At 43.7% G+C, this 15,201-nt stretch overlaps 1 protein-coding gene across 2 annotated transcripts in view; it reads right to left on the bottom strand.

Moving 5' to 3' along the window:
- Positions 1-13,508, bottom strand: part of frya (furry homolog a (Drosophila)) — a 47,925-nt gene extending 34,417 nt beyond the window's left edge. For both annotated transcript variants that reach the window (XM_069668612.1, XM_069668611.1), the window contains exons 1-2: positions 13,120-13,508; positions 3,280-3,479 (exon numbers count right to left, since the gene is read on the bottom strand). In XM_069668612.1, the coding sequence (XP_069524713.1) occupies positions 3,280-3,479; positions 13,120-13,336 (417 nt within the window). In that variant the 5' untranslated portion in view covers positions 13,337-13,508. The remainder of the gene's footprint in view (positions 1-3,279; positions 3,480-13,119) is intronic.
- Between the last annotated feature and the right edge of the window lie 1,693 nt (positions 13,509-15,201).

Raw genomic sequence — 15,201 nt, forward strand, 5'->3', positions numbered from 1 at the left:
CCTGATTCTCCAGAGTACTAGTAGCATATTGGATTTCTTAAAATTAGCGTGTTGACGCTGGTTTTTCAGACCTGCTAATAAATGCAGATTGTCTCTTTTCCTATTGCCAGTGAAGTATCCTCCTTTCGGTCTCTTTTCTGCTGACGTCACAAACGCGCTTGAAACAGGGTTAGTAAACAGTGAAGATGTTACGGTGGTTAGGTCTTTATGGTATCTATCACTCATTCAGTCTTTTTATCAAACTCGGCGGCAACAAATTTGGAACGATGTTCGAGCGCTGCTTGGGCGGAGACGGGTTGAATTTGTAGCTGAGAAAGGAAGCACGTCATAGCATTACACCGGAAAGGGGGCGGAGATTAACGTGTCGACACAGGTTTTGTGTTTCCATTAATGCCGGTCGGAGCCGAGGCGGTAATTACCCTGGTCTGAAAGCCGATTGTAGCCTTTCCCACTAAGCAAAAAAGCCGGGTGTTAGCGGATGTTAGCGGGTTTTTTGACCAGTGGGAAGGGGCTTTCGGAAATAACAGCTGGATTTATAAGAAATAGATCCCCAAAAACCTGGATGACAACACATTTGTAACACGACAATAAAACCTCCTGAAACATTAAAATACTTGAAGCAGTCCTTTGTTGAGTCTACATAAGAGCCTAACAGCGCTTGATGTATTGTGACACGGCTGTATCTTACAAACAGTAGTACAGTAGTAATGCAGGAGTGTTTACAGCCCACATAATCTAATATCGCACAAAACAAACCTGCTGTACTTCACCTACTTGCTCCTCCACTACACTGCCCGTCTCGTTATCCAGACAGAGACTCAGAGCACATCACTTACTTTGCAATTAATCCAAACTGTCTGATGTGTCTGACATTGAAGGTGCGTGGGCTAAATGGTAATGTCGCTCTCTTTCCTGCAGGACGCCAGCTAAGCCCTGCGCTCTGATGAACCTTTTAATTTTTGGGCAAACACTTGCACCTGAGGGGCCGCTCTGTGCTGGGATGACAAGGAAATCGATGCGTCTTGCAATGTTGGGCTTTAACGGATGTTACTGCCTCTGAGGCGGATACAGCAACAATGTAGGTATTCAATCATCCCACAGATTTACAGCATTTTCTTTTTCATTCTTTAGAACTTAGATATCATGTATCTCCTCTTACTTTCCCTTAACAGGAGTAGATTTTGATAAAAAAAATACTGACGACGGATAACTGAACATGGTGGACGAAGTTAAAAACAATTCAGGAGACAACTGCACACCAATAACCACGACGCAGAGCTAAAACAAATCACTCAGGAGGCTCTCCACTGAGAGGAAAAACAATGAGACACATCCTCACTGCAGTTCTCTGGAGGGAGTTACTCTGAAACGAGGGGTAGCACACTTTCCCTGTGGTAATTAACACTTCCCTGCAGACCGAGGCCCATGACTAACGGCTTCCAATAAATCACAGCCCCTAAAACTGGTGACAGCCCGTCCACAGCAGCCACAAGCACGCATCCAAACAAGCTCTGCAGTTTGTTTTCTCCTTTTATCTAAATATCAAGTTGTAGGTCAGGGATTCTCCGTTTGATATGTTGATTAATTTGGTTCCATTTTGTGTATTTTTGTTGTAGTTCGGCCTCCCTGAAACCACATAGTGCCTGTAATTACTTCTAAAAAAACCATGAGCAGGGAAAAACAATGCCAAAGGTGTCTAAGGACATAAAGATACAGGTATGGTGATTACAGCCTTTCTTAGTAATAGAGACCAGATGGTCATTTTTAGTTGACTTTGAGCACTTAGATACGAATGTGGTTCTAACAGCAGGTGGTGAGTGGCTCTTCTCTGTCCGTCTGCCTGCCTGTCTGTCTGCCTGTCTGTCAGCAGAATGATTTATGACAGCTGTTGTTGGGCTTCAGCCTCCATTGTACAAGGAGATTTATCCAGCAGCTCTTTTACCTTCATCTTATTTTCCAGAAGTGTTCAGTATGGAAACAATCCACATTTTATACCTTGGTTTCTGATGGGGATACTCCTTCATAGAAAACTAACAGGCCACAGAAATATACATCAGCATCTACGAACTAACTTCTGCTGATATATTATATATATAACCAGATTAAGTATTTTTACTTTCGATATTTTAAAGAGCAGCTCCAGTCAGATTTTAAGACACATAAAATGCTCTACTTGAAATAATAAGTTGTGTCTGATACGTTTTGTTCTGCAAAATACGTTTAATTACCTCCCAAGGCATCTCCTCCTTCTCCCTCATTAAAAATTCTGAATCTGCATAGGCCCCGCCCACTATGCACGTTTCCAACCGCCCCCTCCGTCACGAAAACAAAACACGTCTCTGCCATCGTTTAGTGGCAGCTTGTTGAAACTTAGCTAGCTTGAAATGTAGTAATTAGCAGTAGTAACGTTAACGTTGGTAGTCAGTATTGAATTTGCAAAAATGATGATAACGGTTATAGCTGGCTCGCGCAAGTGGTTGCCATAGGTTACACATAATGATATACATAGCGTCGTCCCGTCCATTAACGGGATTGGCTCCTTAGGTTTGTGATGTCTCAAACCTGCCAATCGGAAAACGTGTTGTTCAGCCTGTCCTTGGTACACTGCAGTTTAAAAGCAGACAGGCCCAGCCATGGAGATGACTGCTCATGTTGTCCCTGATATGTCTTGTAGCACATGAAGAACACCACATGGAGATGTTTACAAGGTTAAACACTTGATTTACACTGGAGGGGGTCTTCAAGTACATATTGCTTATTTTATTTTAAGGTATATTTAACATTAGTTGTATTGGTACTTTAACTTGAGAATCCAAATCTTCCTTCCACCACTCTCTGTAATCCATTCCTGTCAAACCACCTATTGTGGGCCTGTCTGTCAGACTTCCTGTCTGACCTTGTTATGGCGGTTCGCAACCCGTGGGTCGGGACACCCACAAGGGGTCATGAGATGATTAACGAGACAGCAAACAAGATGATAACTAGATTCTCCAAAGATAAGATGTGTATTTGGGGCCTTTTTTCTAACAGTTTTACCAGTGGACAAAATTATTCGAATGAAACAATCTGTAACAACTTCACTTTAGCTTTGATTAAAGTAATCTGATTACAGAGCAGCAATTGCATGACCTCACTTCCCCTGATAACATCAACAGCTGATCTTTGATCTGAACTTCTGGAGCGTAACAATCTCAATACATGTTTAAGAGGGACAGAGAAACAACGAGTAATCACCACCGGACACAAAGAGCTGCAGCTCTTCAGTGACTCCCGACTCACCAGCGGCTCGGCCATGATGATTCGGATCTTGCGCTCCGACACGGTGGTGAAGTTGGCGAACAGGCTCTTGAGGACGTACTCGCCCGGCTTGCTCTCCGGGTCGATGCTGATGGGCATCATGGCTGGGGGACCCTTCTCTCCCTGGGGACAGCAGACTGGAGGGAGGGGGGGTTTACTGTATCCGTTCCCCACGGGCGAGGCTGCGGAAACGACACAAAAAGCACAAGATGGGAAACAATTTAGTGAAGTGAAACACTGCTAATTCAAGCACAAATGAGTGGGACAGGATCAGCAGACAGTCAGAGTATTACTGAGAAGTTTCCAAACATGGACATAAAGTCGCCGACATGTTGAACATTCCTGAGGGAGACTGTCCAGAGGGCACCGGCCTGCCCCGACTCTGCTCCTTCTTCCCTCCTGCTACGGTGAACACAGCGTGTATGGAAATTAAAGCACCATGGCCAGCAGCTGGTGTTTTCATTTCGTACCAAAGATGTCATTGCCCTTTGAGGGAAGCAAAAATCTTGTGCATGGGACCATCCTGCAGCCAGTGTTATGATGTGGCCTGCGTTTAATTACGGATGGCTTGACTCAGGCCATAAACCCTGCAAACTAACACACAAGTTAAAATGTACCTCAGTGTCACACTCTGCTGGGTCCAGACACAAAAAGAGCTAAATATAGTAAAGAACTGCTTAGAAACACCTCATTACAAGCGTGAGATTTTTATTTAGCCTGAAACTTCTCATCGCCCGCCTCGCAGACTGCCATAAATCTGACGTTTAAAATATTCAGCGAGGTTTTCAGCCGGACAGAGAAGACTTATCGCCTCACAACGAGAACCACATTTTCTTCAGCTACTGCATTCTGTGTGTGTGGGAGAGTGTGAATTTGTGTGTAATAAATAAATGTGACTGGACAGAAAAGCACCTCAGCAGCGGTAAAGAACAGCCTGCACTGTGTCAGGAACACATTACATCTGTCGACATCGCATATCAAACACGGAGCGTTCGCCTTTGTTGTAGGCTTAATCCAAAAGGCAACTGGTTCTTGAAGTTCTTGAAGACGTTTCTCCCGCCTTTGTCGTGAGCGGGAGTTTGGTTTTCTTAGGTCAAAATGGGTAAATGTGAAAGAACTGGTTTGGTAAGACCTTAAACATGCTGCATATTTGTAGCGTAAGTGAGATAAAAACAGAAGAAACTATTACATAACTGGGTTGTTTATGGAGGGAGTAACACTTCATCACAAATGTTCCAAAGGAGGGTGTAATTTAGTTTACTCTGCGCCTGTATTTCATGTTTAAGCACAAGACCCATTGAACCTTCAAATGTAACTCATTAATCTTCATGTAGTCAAGTTGTGACAAGAAAAAATACTCACAGCACGTATTAAACAGCAGAATCAGATAACTGGTAATTTAATTTAATGGCTTGTGCAGTTGCCAGAGGACGAATCAGCAGCAGAAACATCAATTTTCTTGCAGATCAAAGGTTGACAGGATAAAAGTAGCTCTAATGAATCGCCTAAACTGCTTTACTGAGAAGGATTACGTCTTTGCAGGTGGTTGGAGGAGACTGCAAACAACTGCAAGTGCATGGTGAATTGAGATTTTACACAACAAAAGATGTCATGCAGAGCAAAGGAAGAAAAACAGCAATTTCTAATCAGTGTTTTTAAGAGGCTGCATAAGAGACAGTGGATAAAGGCTGTGGTAGCAGTAAACATGTCTTCTTTGCCAGATCTTTTCAGGACATGCAGTGTTTGGATATCCATCAAGGCATGTTCAGCACGTGCGGCTCTCAGAACATGCTCCCCTCACTCGCTCGCGGCCACTCTGCACCTACCCAGGCCCTTGATGAAGCTGATGACGCTGGCCTTACTCCAGCACACGGCCGTCCCGTCCATAGTGGGGAAGGAGGGTATGGTGTCCAGGGTTGTCCTGAATCAAAAACTAATCCTTACTAGTAAAATCCACCAACGTCCATGTCTTGTGTATCAGCTGGCTCTGTCCTGCTGGGCATAGTTTCCATGGCGCACGGAGCCAACGGCGGGTGTGTTTTAAAAAGTGGGAGTAGTGTTTGGTACGGGAGACCACGCAATCTCTCTCTCTCTCTCTCTTTCTTTCTCTGAGCTGCCTTCTGCTATGGCTTCCTCTCGCCTTGTGACCAAGCGGTGCCGTCCAAGAGTGAAGGTCAGGCAGGAATTTTTAGCTGAGGCACAGCACAGTGACGAGGTCCAACATGCTATGGTGGCATAGTTATGTGTCTATATTTAACCCGGGGTACACACTTTACTGACGGAGCAGCCCTCCCCTTTCCTCCACCTCTGTGATCCTGAAGCACGAGGCAACCACCACCAGAGTGTAAACACCATTCCTGATCAGGCAATACTTCACTTTAGGCAACTTTTTAAAGAATTTAAGACTTTTTTGGACATTTTTATTGGTAATTTCCCAGGAAAAGAGACTCTGGACGCAAAAAAATCTATTAAACCAGCATTCAGAGGGAAAAATACATTTAAATAAATCAAATCAAGATAAGATTTATATAATTGTTCCCATATTAAATACTTAAACTTGAGATTTGAGGTGAAGAAAGCAGCCAGTGTCCAGTCAAACCCTTTCTGTTGCTCTCTGGGCATGTGACATGTGACTCTGCAAACAAGGAGCTCGGACACAGTGTGCATGACATCATCGCCATGCTGGAAACACCCTGAGCATGGTGGTGCACCCAAGAGGACAATGCAAACAGGCTAACAAGTGTCTTTATGGGACACACACACACACACACACCAACATAACACACACGCGTGTAGAGAGAATGCAGCTCCCTATATGCATCCACAGAGACTGTCCCGCTGAGTAAACAACCACTTTAGCAGCCGTTTGTGAACAGAGTGGGAGGATATTTAGACACCACTGACCTCCTTCACTGGACCAGAAATTCCTGTGTCAACATGGACCTTTGGGAGCACTTCATGCAGCTGCTGTGAGAAACATTGACTCTGCATTTCTGTGAGAGGCACTGAAACTGTAAATCATTACCTATATAATCTGCTCCTCCAGCCCTGTACAGTATTTATGTTTTAGACTTCCTGGACTGGAATAAAAGGGACTCTGTTCTGTGTTGCTAAACTAAAGGTGGGTGCTTGCGTCATGTGACGTAATAAGCGAGAACATTTTGCTGCCAGGTTTAGATCATAAAGTTTAAGGTCAAAGGAATAAAACAGGGCCCTTTTAACAACCAGAACCTGACTTCATTTTTATATTAATGAAAAGCAGTAAAATGAGCACAATAATTGTTGCAAATCTGGAAGCCTGACAAGCTGAGCTATTTTGGAAAGATTTGTCCAAAGAGGAAGCGACAGCTGGAGTTAAGGGAGCAACAACATCCGACTACTGTCATCATATCTGAAGTTCACAGTTTGGGTGTCCCAAAAACTGGGAGAGAGTGAGAGAGTGATTACAGACCTCTGAGAAAAGCAGATTAAAACTTGGTTCTCAAACTATTTACCACCAGCAACTTAAAGGAGCAATTCTGCCCTGGAAAAAGCCACTGTCAGTCAAAGCTGGTGCTCTCTGTAATCGATAGAAGCAATAATATTTGAAACTGGCACCATAGCTGTGGAGAAAGTTGTACAAACAGCTCGTGGTTTTGCCCATTCTGCATTCCTACAACACCCAGCATGCATTGCTCCCTCTGAAAGGAACGGCCCAGCGAGAGAAGCTGGAGTGAAATACTACAGGCAACGGCTCAGAGCGGAACAGAATCCGAAATACGACGAGAATATAGCGGTGGATCGTCGAAAAATCTTCAGGTCTGCAGTCTACATTTCAAACCTGACGATTTTGAACGAGACATGACATCAGAGGTGGGCGTCATAGATTGAGGAAGTGTAGTTTAGCGAGCTCCCTGGCCTCCGCCAGATGACGCGTTTTACGTAGTCTGGCGGAGGTTTTCCAGGGCCCATTGAGACGGATAATGTCCTCCAAAGGCACAGAGTGAAATTGCCTTTTTCTACCATAATAACATTAGCTCCCCATAATAGCATGATAGGACTGAGTTTGAAAATCGTCGAACTGGCCCTTTAATTCACTCTTGAATCATCATTCTCAAAACAGAGCATAAATATTGCACTGCACACTCAGTTGCACATGAAAGAGGGATGATTTAAACTGTAAATATGCATAATTGCATGTCATAACAGAACATAAATGGCATCTGAGCTTAACAACAACATGTTTGACTTCTGATCAGAAGAGCACCATGGCTGTGCTCAGCTCAATGCAGCTCATCCCCTGCTCTGATTGGCTGATGGAGGACCGGCCTTCAGGCTGTTTGAACACCAGACCTGACGCCGCGGCTGCACAATGCCAGTCCTGTGCTGCTGGCTGTCACTGTTTTATTAGCGCTGGACACACTGACTTATGAGGCACAGAGGCTAAAAGGGCCTTGACTTTGTTTACATTACGAGTGAGCAGCTATGCAGCAAGGAATTACATACTGTTGGCTCCAGGCACTTATTAATACCTTATCAGTTCTTATGGATTCAAATATTTAAAGTGAAATCTGTTGAAATGTCCTCATCAGCAGCCAACACGCCTGGAGTCCTCGCGCTTTTAGTGTTATTAACTACACTGTCTCTGTTGCCGTCTTATGATTTATTACATAACGGCTGGTATAAATGGAAGCAGCAGAGAGATGAGATTAGAAGATCACATATTTAATGAAAATGTTAAATGCATATCTGAGGGTCGCTGCTGCTGATACAGCACAAAGAATGCCTGTGATTTATCAGCAAAGTGACCCACTGTGCGGATTATGCAACATGATCAGGAGATGGCTCAATGTTGAGTGTGTATACAGGGACAGCATGTCCTACAGTATCTCTTTACATTCAGATTCAGTAGATACACACAGGCTAGCTCATTGTCGGAGAGGTGCAGCTGACTTGCTAGTGTTTCTTATTTTAGATTTTGTACGTTTAGAGATTTAGTTACTGAATGTGTTTCATTGGATAAGGTGCAATTTCCTGGTTTGGCTGCAGCCTTATTTTCCTCCTTTCTGTTTGTTCTTCTTCCAAAAGATGCATTATTTACAGTCAACCTCTCGCATCTTACATAAAACAGAATTATTCCGCTATAAGACACCGAGAGGCCTCCTCTTCCATCCTCACGGGCCGGATGGATGGCAGAGAAGCTGTGAGCGCTGGTCGGAATATGCAACCGAGCTGAACCTCCACTAATCCTATTACTGTGTCCTCCTTGCACTTAATAAGAGCTGTTTAGCGTCTGTCAGGGCCTCTGAAGTAAAATCAGGATGGACTTTAAAGTGAAGCAGCAGAAATAAGATGCTGAATCACCATCAGCAGAACTTAATGTACACAGAAGTGATAGCAACTGTAGCACAGTGTTAAGTGCCTGTGCGTGATGATCAACTTCTTCTGAGCTGATAACTCTTGCTAGATAAATCAGAGTTTTGTCCCTTGTTGCTAAGAGACAACTGAAAACCTTGTGAAGTGTGGTGCTAAAAGTATGACGCTTCCAAGTTTGCAGCATCTGTCACGCTGAGCGATAATATCATCTCATTTTGCAACAAGGAATAACAGGACAGAGAGGCTATAAAGTCAGGCTCCCAAAGGATTCGCAGCAGTCAGTCAGCTGAGCGCAAACACAACAACAACAATAGACAAGCTGCTACTCACTGCCGCTCCACGACTTCAGCAGAGATTTGATGCTGATCTCAAAGAAGCCAGAGTCCTGCTGGCTGGCCATGGCTGCAGCTTCCTGTTGAGTGTCCCCCCTTTAGTTATGGTTTCCCTCCAGAAGCAGCGGCAACAGCAGCAGCTGAGCTGGGACCAGCAGGTAGCGCCTGCTGTCACCTCGCTGTGACGCACACACAATGCTGCGCTGACGAGACCCTGAGAAAACACCAGCACCGCTTTACCCCTCCTCTTGTGTCCCGTCCTTGGCTATCAGCCCTCTCTCCCTCACACACACTCTGCTTACATCTCTCTCTATTTCTCTCTCACTCTCTTAACATCTCTCTCTCTCTCTCTCTAAAGCTGTGGCAGGCAGTGGGCGGCAATGCAAGCTCCCTTTAAATAACTGCGCGGAGGCTGAGAGTGCAGGAAGCAATCCTCTTAGCGGAGCACAGTTAATAATAACTACTGTTTGTCTGCGTGCGGGCAGGGCCTGATAATGATGACACCGCTCGGGCTTCTGCGTCTTTCAGCGTGACTGGGAACATCTGACCGGCCACCCTCAGCGAGGGAGGAGATGGAGAACCCGGGAAATATGACACATTACAGAGAACATCTGGGAGAGCGGCGGAGAGGAGAAGACACTAAAGTGATCAGCAGGCGGACGGGATTAACTGCACACAGGGGATCTGACTGTTGGCTTTTAACCCTTTTACTTCTTGGCTGCGCCATCTTTAATCAGTTACATCATATATCCATTACACGATGAGTCAGTTTAGCTAAAAAGGATCAAATAATAAAGGAAAGGGTCAGTAATAAATTGGAATAAAGTCCCAGGTGTTATATTTAACTTGCTTATTTTGGCTGAAAACAGTCAAAAGTCATTTTAAAATTAAAAATAATACGTTCACAAAATTACAGCTTCATTCTGTCAATCGGTTATAAATTACTTTCAATAGTTTCAGCAGTATTAGTTGCGTTAATCATCTTTTAAAACATCCAATCTTGCAGCAGCTTCAGACGTGCCGAAAATATCCGGCTACATTTGTATTTTCAGAATAAAGGCCTTAAATAATTGAACTTTGGGGGATGATCCATGTGTAGACAAGCCAGTAGAATTCCCTCTTTTTATGGAGGCCTTTAAATTAATCTTACTCGTCTCCAACTAAATCTAAATGGAAATAAACCTCCCTGCTGCTCTCCCTGGATACGCAACAACTGATCCAATATTCACATCATTTTCAGCGTAAAAAGCAGATGCATGTCATCAACCATATGGCCCATAAAACACACCCTCCAATCCCTCTTCCTCTGCTGCCTCTCAGCGCTCTTAGTATAATCCTATCACAACTCTGTCTGTCCATCAAGCGACAGCCACTTGACCTTCATTATGTAACACACTGTGATGGGGCAGCCATCGCTGGCTGCAGTGTGTGCTGTGTAAACACACATTCAGGGGCTCAGGTGTCCTGACTGCACCCAGACTGTGTCTGTATAGTGTTTCGCTCTGTTGCATAGTATACTGTATATTTGTGTGTAATCCCACAGCTGGGACTTTGTTATTATTCTGGCTACTCTAAATAAACCTCCTACAAAAGTGCTCCCGTGACTTGTGCCACCACTTACAAGGATTGTGTTACGCTTTGTGACACCCTGTCTTCATGCCGTAACAACCCCGCACCCCAGGGGACGGAGTCAGAGAGCTGCTTTCTTTGTTAAATATGTGAAGAACATGACAGGAAGTAATGTGTACACTGTGCAGAGCAGCCCGGCTGGTTATGCTAATAAAGACGTTAAAAGATCTGCATCAAAGGAGAGAGGCTGCAGGTGAAGACTTGATTACATAACTTGTTTTGAAACATTTTTCCATTAATTTTATCCTTATTTGGCCTTTTTTTGCCAGACTGATGTCATCAGGGCCGGTGACTTGTTTGGAATAGTTTTATAGTTTGATAAACAGTGTAGGCGGGACAGTACGTGGGAACCTTTGAGGTTACTTCTGAAGACTTTTAGAGCTTCTTTCTAAATTTTAGTGCTGCTGTCACTTGGTGAAAACAATTATAATCCCTTTCATATTTCAACTAATGATTGCTGACATATTTATTAACAAGTACATTTTATTCCACTGTATCATTCAATTCAATTCAAATAACTTTATCTATCCGTTAGGAACTTCATTTGTGTAAAAGCGTCAACATACCACACACACACACGGTCACATACAACACTCACAGAGCATTCAACAGTGGTAAATTAAGCTTAAAACATAAAAAATAAAACATAATGAATATGCAATAAATAATGATGTTAAAAATAGAACATTCAACTGTTGATGAGTCTGATGGATGTGGGCACAAAGCTCGACATGGCTCTCTCAGTCCTGAAGGTGAGTGATCTGTATCTCCGGCCTGAGGGGAGGTGACTTGCTCTATCAGCAAACAGCTCCTAAACCTCATGAAACCACCAAGTAGTCAGGCTAAGAAAAATACAAACAGTTGATAAAATAGTCCCTCTGTGCTCTACAAAAATAATGTTCTTATTAATTCTAATGATGTAAAGTTGAGGGTTCTGCAAAGACTTCTTGCACATGATGTGTTTACATAGATCTCTTTCTGCGATTACATGTTCCTAGAAATATGGGCTTTTAGTTCTCTGCAAAAATCAACAAACAGAAGAGATAAGGAATTTCTCCTGGGACGAAAAAGCAATTGTGACTAATGACCTACTACGGCCAAAGCAAATCACTTGATCACATTAACCCAACACAGATTCTTCACACACTGAATGAACACAGTTCACTTCCATGACTTCTGCATCAGTTATAATCTGGTCAGCCTGACATGTCCAGTAAGAGGCCCTCTGAAGGGCAGACCGTTATGTAACACACTCGCTGAATAAATGTAGCTCCCCCCCCCCCCCCCCCCCAACATGGCTGCTAAACAGGAAACGCAGAGGCACCAATCACACTGATGGTTACTAAGAGATACTGAAATATGAAGATGAACACAGGGCACAGAGGGACACAGCAGTAATCACTTTATGTCCACTTAGTATCAAATACAACACTAGTCTAAAGCAGTGGCAGTAGGAGGTTAACAGGTCTCTCCTTTCCTGACAGACTAAGAAGCAGTATTATCTTGTGTAATAGAGCTGTCCCTCTGAGAGATTTGAGGTGAGTGTGCTAGAAAGCTGACAGTACACTTTCACAGATATCTAAACTGTCAAACAGATCAGAAGAAAATGCAGTAATGCCACAAACACCTCAGTGTTTGTATCCCACAACATCAAAACAGCCAGGAGCAGATATCGTGAAAATATCAAGACGTTAAGCCACCTTACAGGAACTTTAATATGTGTTTATATTGCTGCATAACATCTGCTCTGGATGTCTCCGAACGTGTCGGCTGCCAAATGTTTAGACGCGATGCAGAGACAGTTTCTTGGCATGCAGGAAAGATCAGTGTCGCTCCTTCAGAAGGAAACTGCTTCAGTACTACGCTCGCAATTAGCAGGTCTGTTTATTGCAGCGTCGAGTTCACTCTCAAAGCAACGTGTGTAAAAGACGACTAGATCAGAAAAGCATTGCTGATTAAACAAAAACCTTTCCCCTTAATTGGGCTTTAGGTGGGCGAGGGCCCGGACGCATTGAGCACTTATTAAAAGCATTATCAGGCTCTGATGAAGGTCAGGAATGTGAGGTATGTCTGTCCAGTTCAGCCATCTTTGTGGTTATCAGGCTCAAACACTTGACTCCCTCTCACTCTTACTCTCTGCCCCTGATGCCCCGACTTTCTTCATCTTCTACTCTTCTCTGCTCACATATTCTGGTCTTTAACGTCCCTATTTATTTCACGGCATTGCTGTTGGTCTAAATAAGGAGTACAGAAACTTTATAAAGTGGGGTGAGACAGAAAAAGAGATAAAGAAAGTGTGATGTACTTTCTGCTACTGTCTAACTCCATTATTAACAAGCCAGCGGATTCCTGGGTAACTACGACAAATGCAATGAGGAGCTGAGGCATTTCACAAAGTCATGGTAGTAGTAACCAGTATTTCCTCTGCAAAACAATTCCAAGAAAATTCCCATTTCATCCAGATTAAAAACAGCTCAGTTGATGAGATCACCACGGCAGTACCTACTTTCGAGTATGGTGGGCCTCTTCTTGTGGCGCATCTTTTTAAACTTCCCTCTGAAGTCCCGGGGTGGGAATGGATCCAGAGGTAAGCTGGCAATGCGCCCCAGAACAACCTCATCCAGTCCCTCAGAGTGATCCGTCTCACTCTGAGCCCTCTCTCTCACAGCGCTCTCCTCTGCAGACATGTTGGATGGCAGGGAGCCCACAGCTACTTCTATCATTCTTCCAAAGGAGGCATCTGAAGCTGTGCCAGGTCTCCCCCTCTCTCTTGTTTTAATGTAGTGTTTCTCTTCCTTTTCCTCCTCTGTGTCGGGCAGCCGTGCAGAGATGCAGCCTGAGCTGTCAGCCTCTGATGTGTTTTAACCTCTGCACTTGTCAGGGCAGTTCAGCAAGTTACAGTAACATTCATGAATTGAGCAGGTATTGGATTACTTGGACAGTCCCTCCTCTTTTCTGCAAAAAGGCAAGAGGCAGAGGAGAGAGGGGCAAAGTCATAACTGAAGAGGGAGGGAGAGGGGAAGAGGGGCCGCTCTGACAGCTACAACATCCCCGCCTCCTGTATGCCCACGAGGCATTCCTGAATAAATATCCTGTATTAGTCTTAGAGTGTGCTCATCAAAGTTTAAACAGACAGCTTGTGTCTGGAAGCTTTTGTGAGACGCACAGTCATTTCTTAAATAACCATGTACTCATTACCAGCATGAATGAGAAGATTTAAATGACTCCTCTTCACTTCTTTGACAGGGAAACTTATCCTCCACACGTCCTGCTGGAAGTCTTCTGGTTCCATCACTTCCTGCACATTTCCAGAACTTTCCTCTGCTGTTTGCACTCCTCTGTGTTGTCTTCCCACAGCATTATGTCCTGGTGTTTGTGGATGGCGTCTTTCAGAAAAGGTGTGAAACCAATAAGTAAAGTAAATCCAGGGTAACATTCACACAGTGCGCAGCTTTAAGTCTCTTCTAACCACTCAAGTGAACACGAAGTGGACACACCTACCACATGAACCAGTTTTTCCTACTCTGACCTACATCAGCAATACAAACAGCCTGTGTATGTACGTGAAGTGAAGGCGTTTTCTGTTTTAGGAAGAAACCACAGTCAGAGCATGGAACAAGCGGCCCATACACTCTTCTTTTTTTACCTCATTAATGTGTTTTCTTCAAGGATTTGTGTCGCAGAGCAGAGCAATGTGACAAACACATCACACCTAAACGTGACAAGCGTCATGGATGCCTCAACATACAGATGTAAAGAGAAAAGCCGCACAACAGAAGCCCCTGGCAACACGTTTTTCTTCAATCTAACACGGCCAACAGTAATTTCCCCTTTCATCCACCTGTCAGAGAAAAAGGTAGCCTAAAGAAAACAGTTTCAGAGGAATGCTGCTGCAAAAACAACAGAGTGCATTCATCATGCTTCTACTACTGCTGCAGAGTCATACAGTCTGAATTACAATTAGCAGTAAAGCTGGTCCTGACCTACTTTAAACCATCCTTCAGGACAAGAGGCATCGTGTTGTCATAATAAATAACAAGCGCAGCAAGGGCATGTCTGCGCAACATCTAAAGACGTGATCTGTCTCGGTTTGAAGGACATCACAAGTCAGTGGACCACAACTGGAAAACATGTCAAATCAATTAATAACACACACATAATATGTGTGTAACCATTAAAGCACAGACAAATCAGACTGATATTCAGCTTTTCATGCAGTCACACCTGCCTACCTTCACTGTAGCTCAGTTACAAATGAGTGTCTAAATATGTGCAGTTAAAGTTTTCACTTTGTTTTTATTTAGATAGTTAAGATTTTATATTTAATTAATCATATTTCAACTTTTTCTTTCATTAAAAATGCTCGTCCTCACTCTCAGGGTTCCAGCAGACACTGCATCCTGTGTCATTACTGTTTCTGCCTCTTCAGTTTCATGTTTACTTTGCAGAACAATACAAATTACACACAATAAGGAACCTGAAGATGAAAAGATCTTAAATACCTACAGAGGATAATGTAGTGTACTGTAAGGTATAACTGTGAATGACGTGAAGGATGTTGTAGTAACAGTGCACCCTCTAGTGTTGA

The sequence above is a fragment of the Semicossyphus pulcher genome, unplaced genomic scaffold (assembly GCF_022749685.1).
Source record: "Semicossyphus pulcher isolate SPU_LCO1_2020_fin unplaced genomic scaffold, fSemPul1.0.p SCAF_19, whole genome shotgun sequence".
In the NCBI taxonomy this organism is placed as follows: Eukaryota; Metazoa; Chordata; class Actinopteri; order Labriformes; family Labridae; genus Semicossyphus; species Semicossyphus pulcher.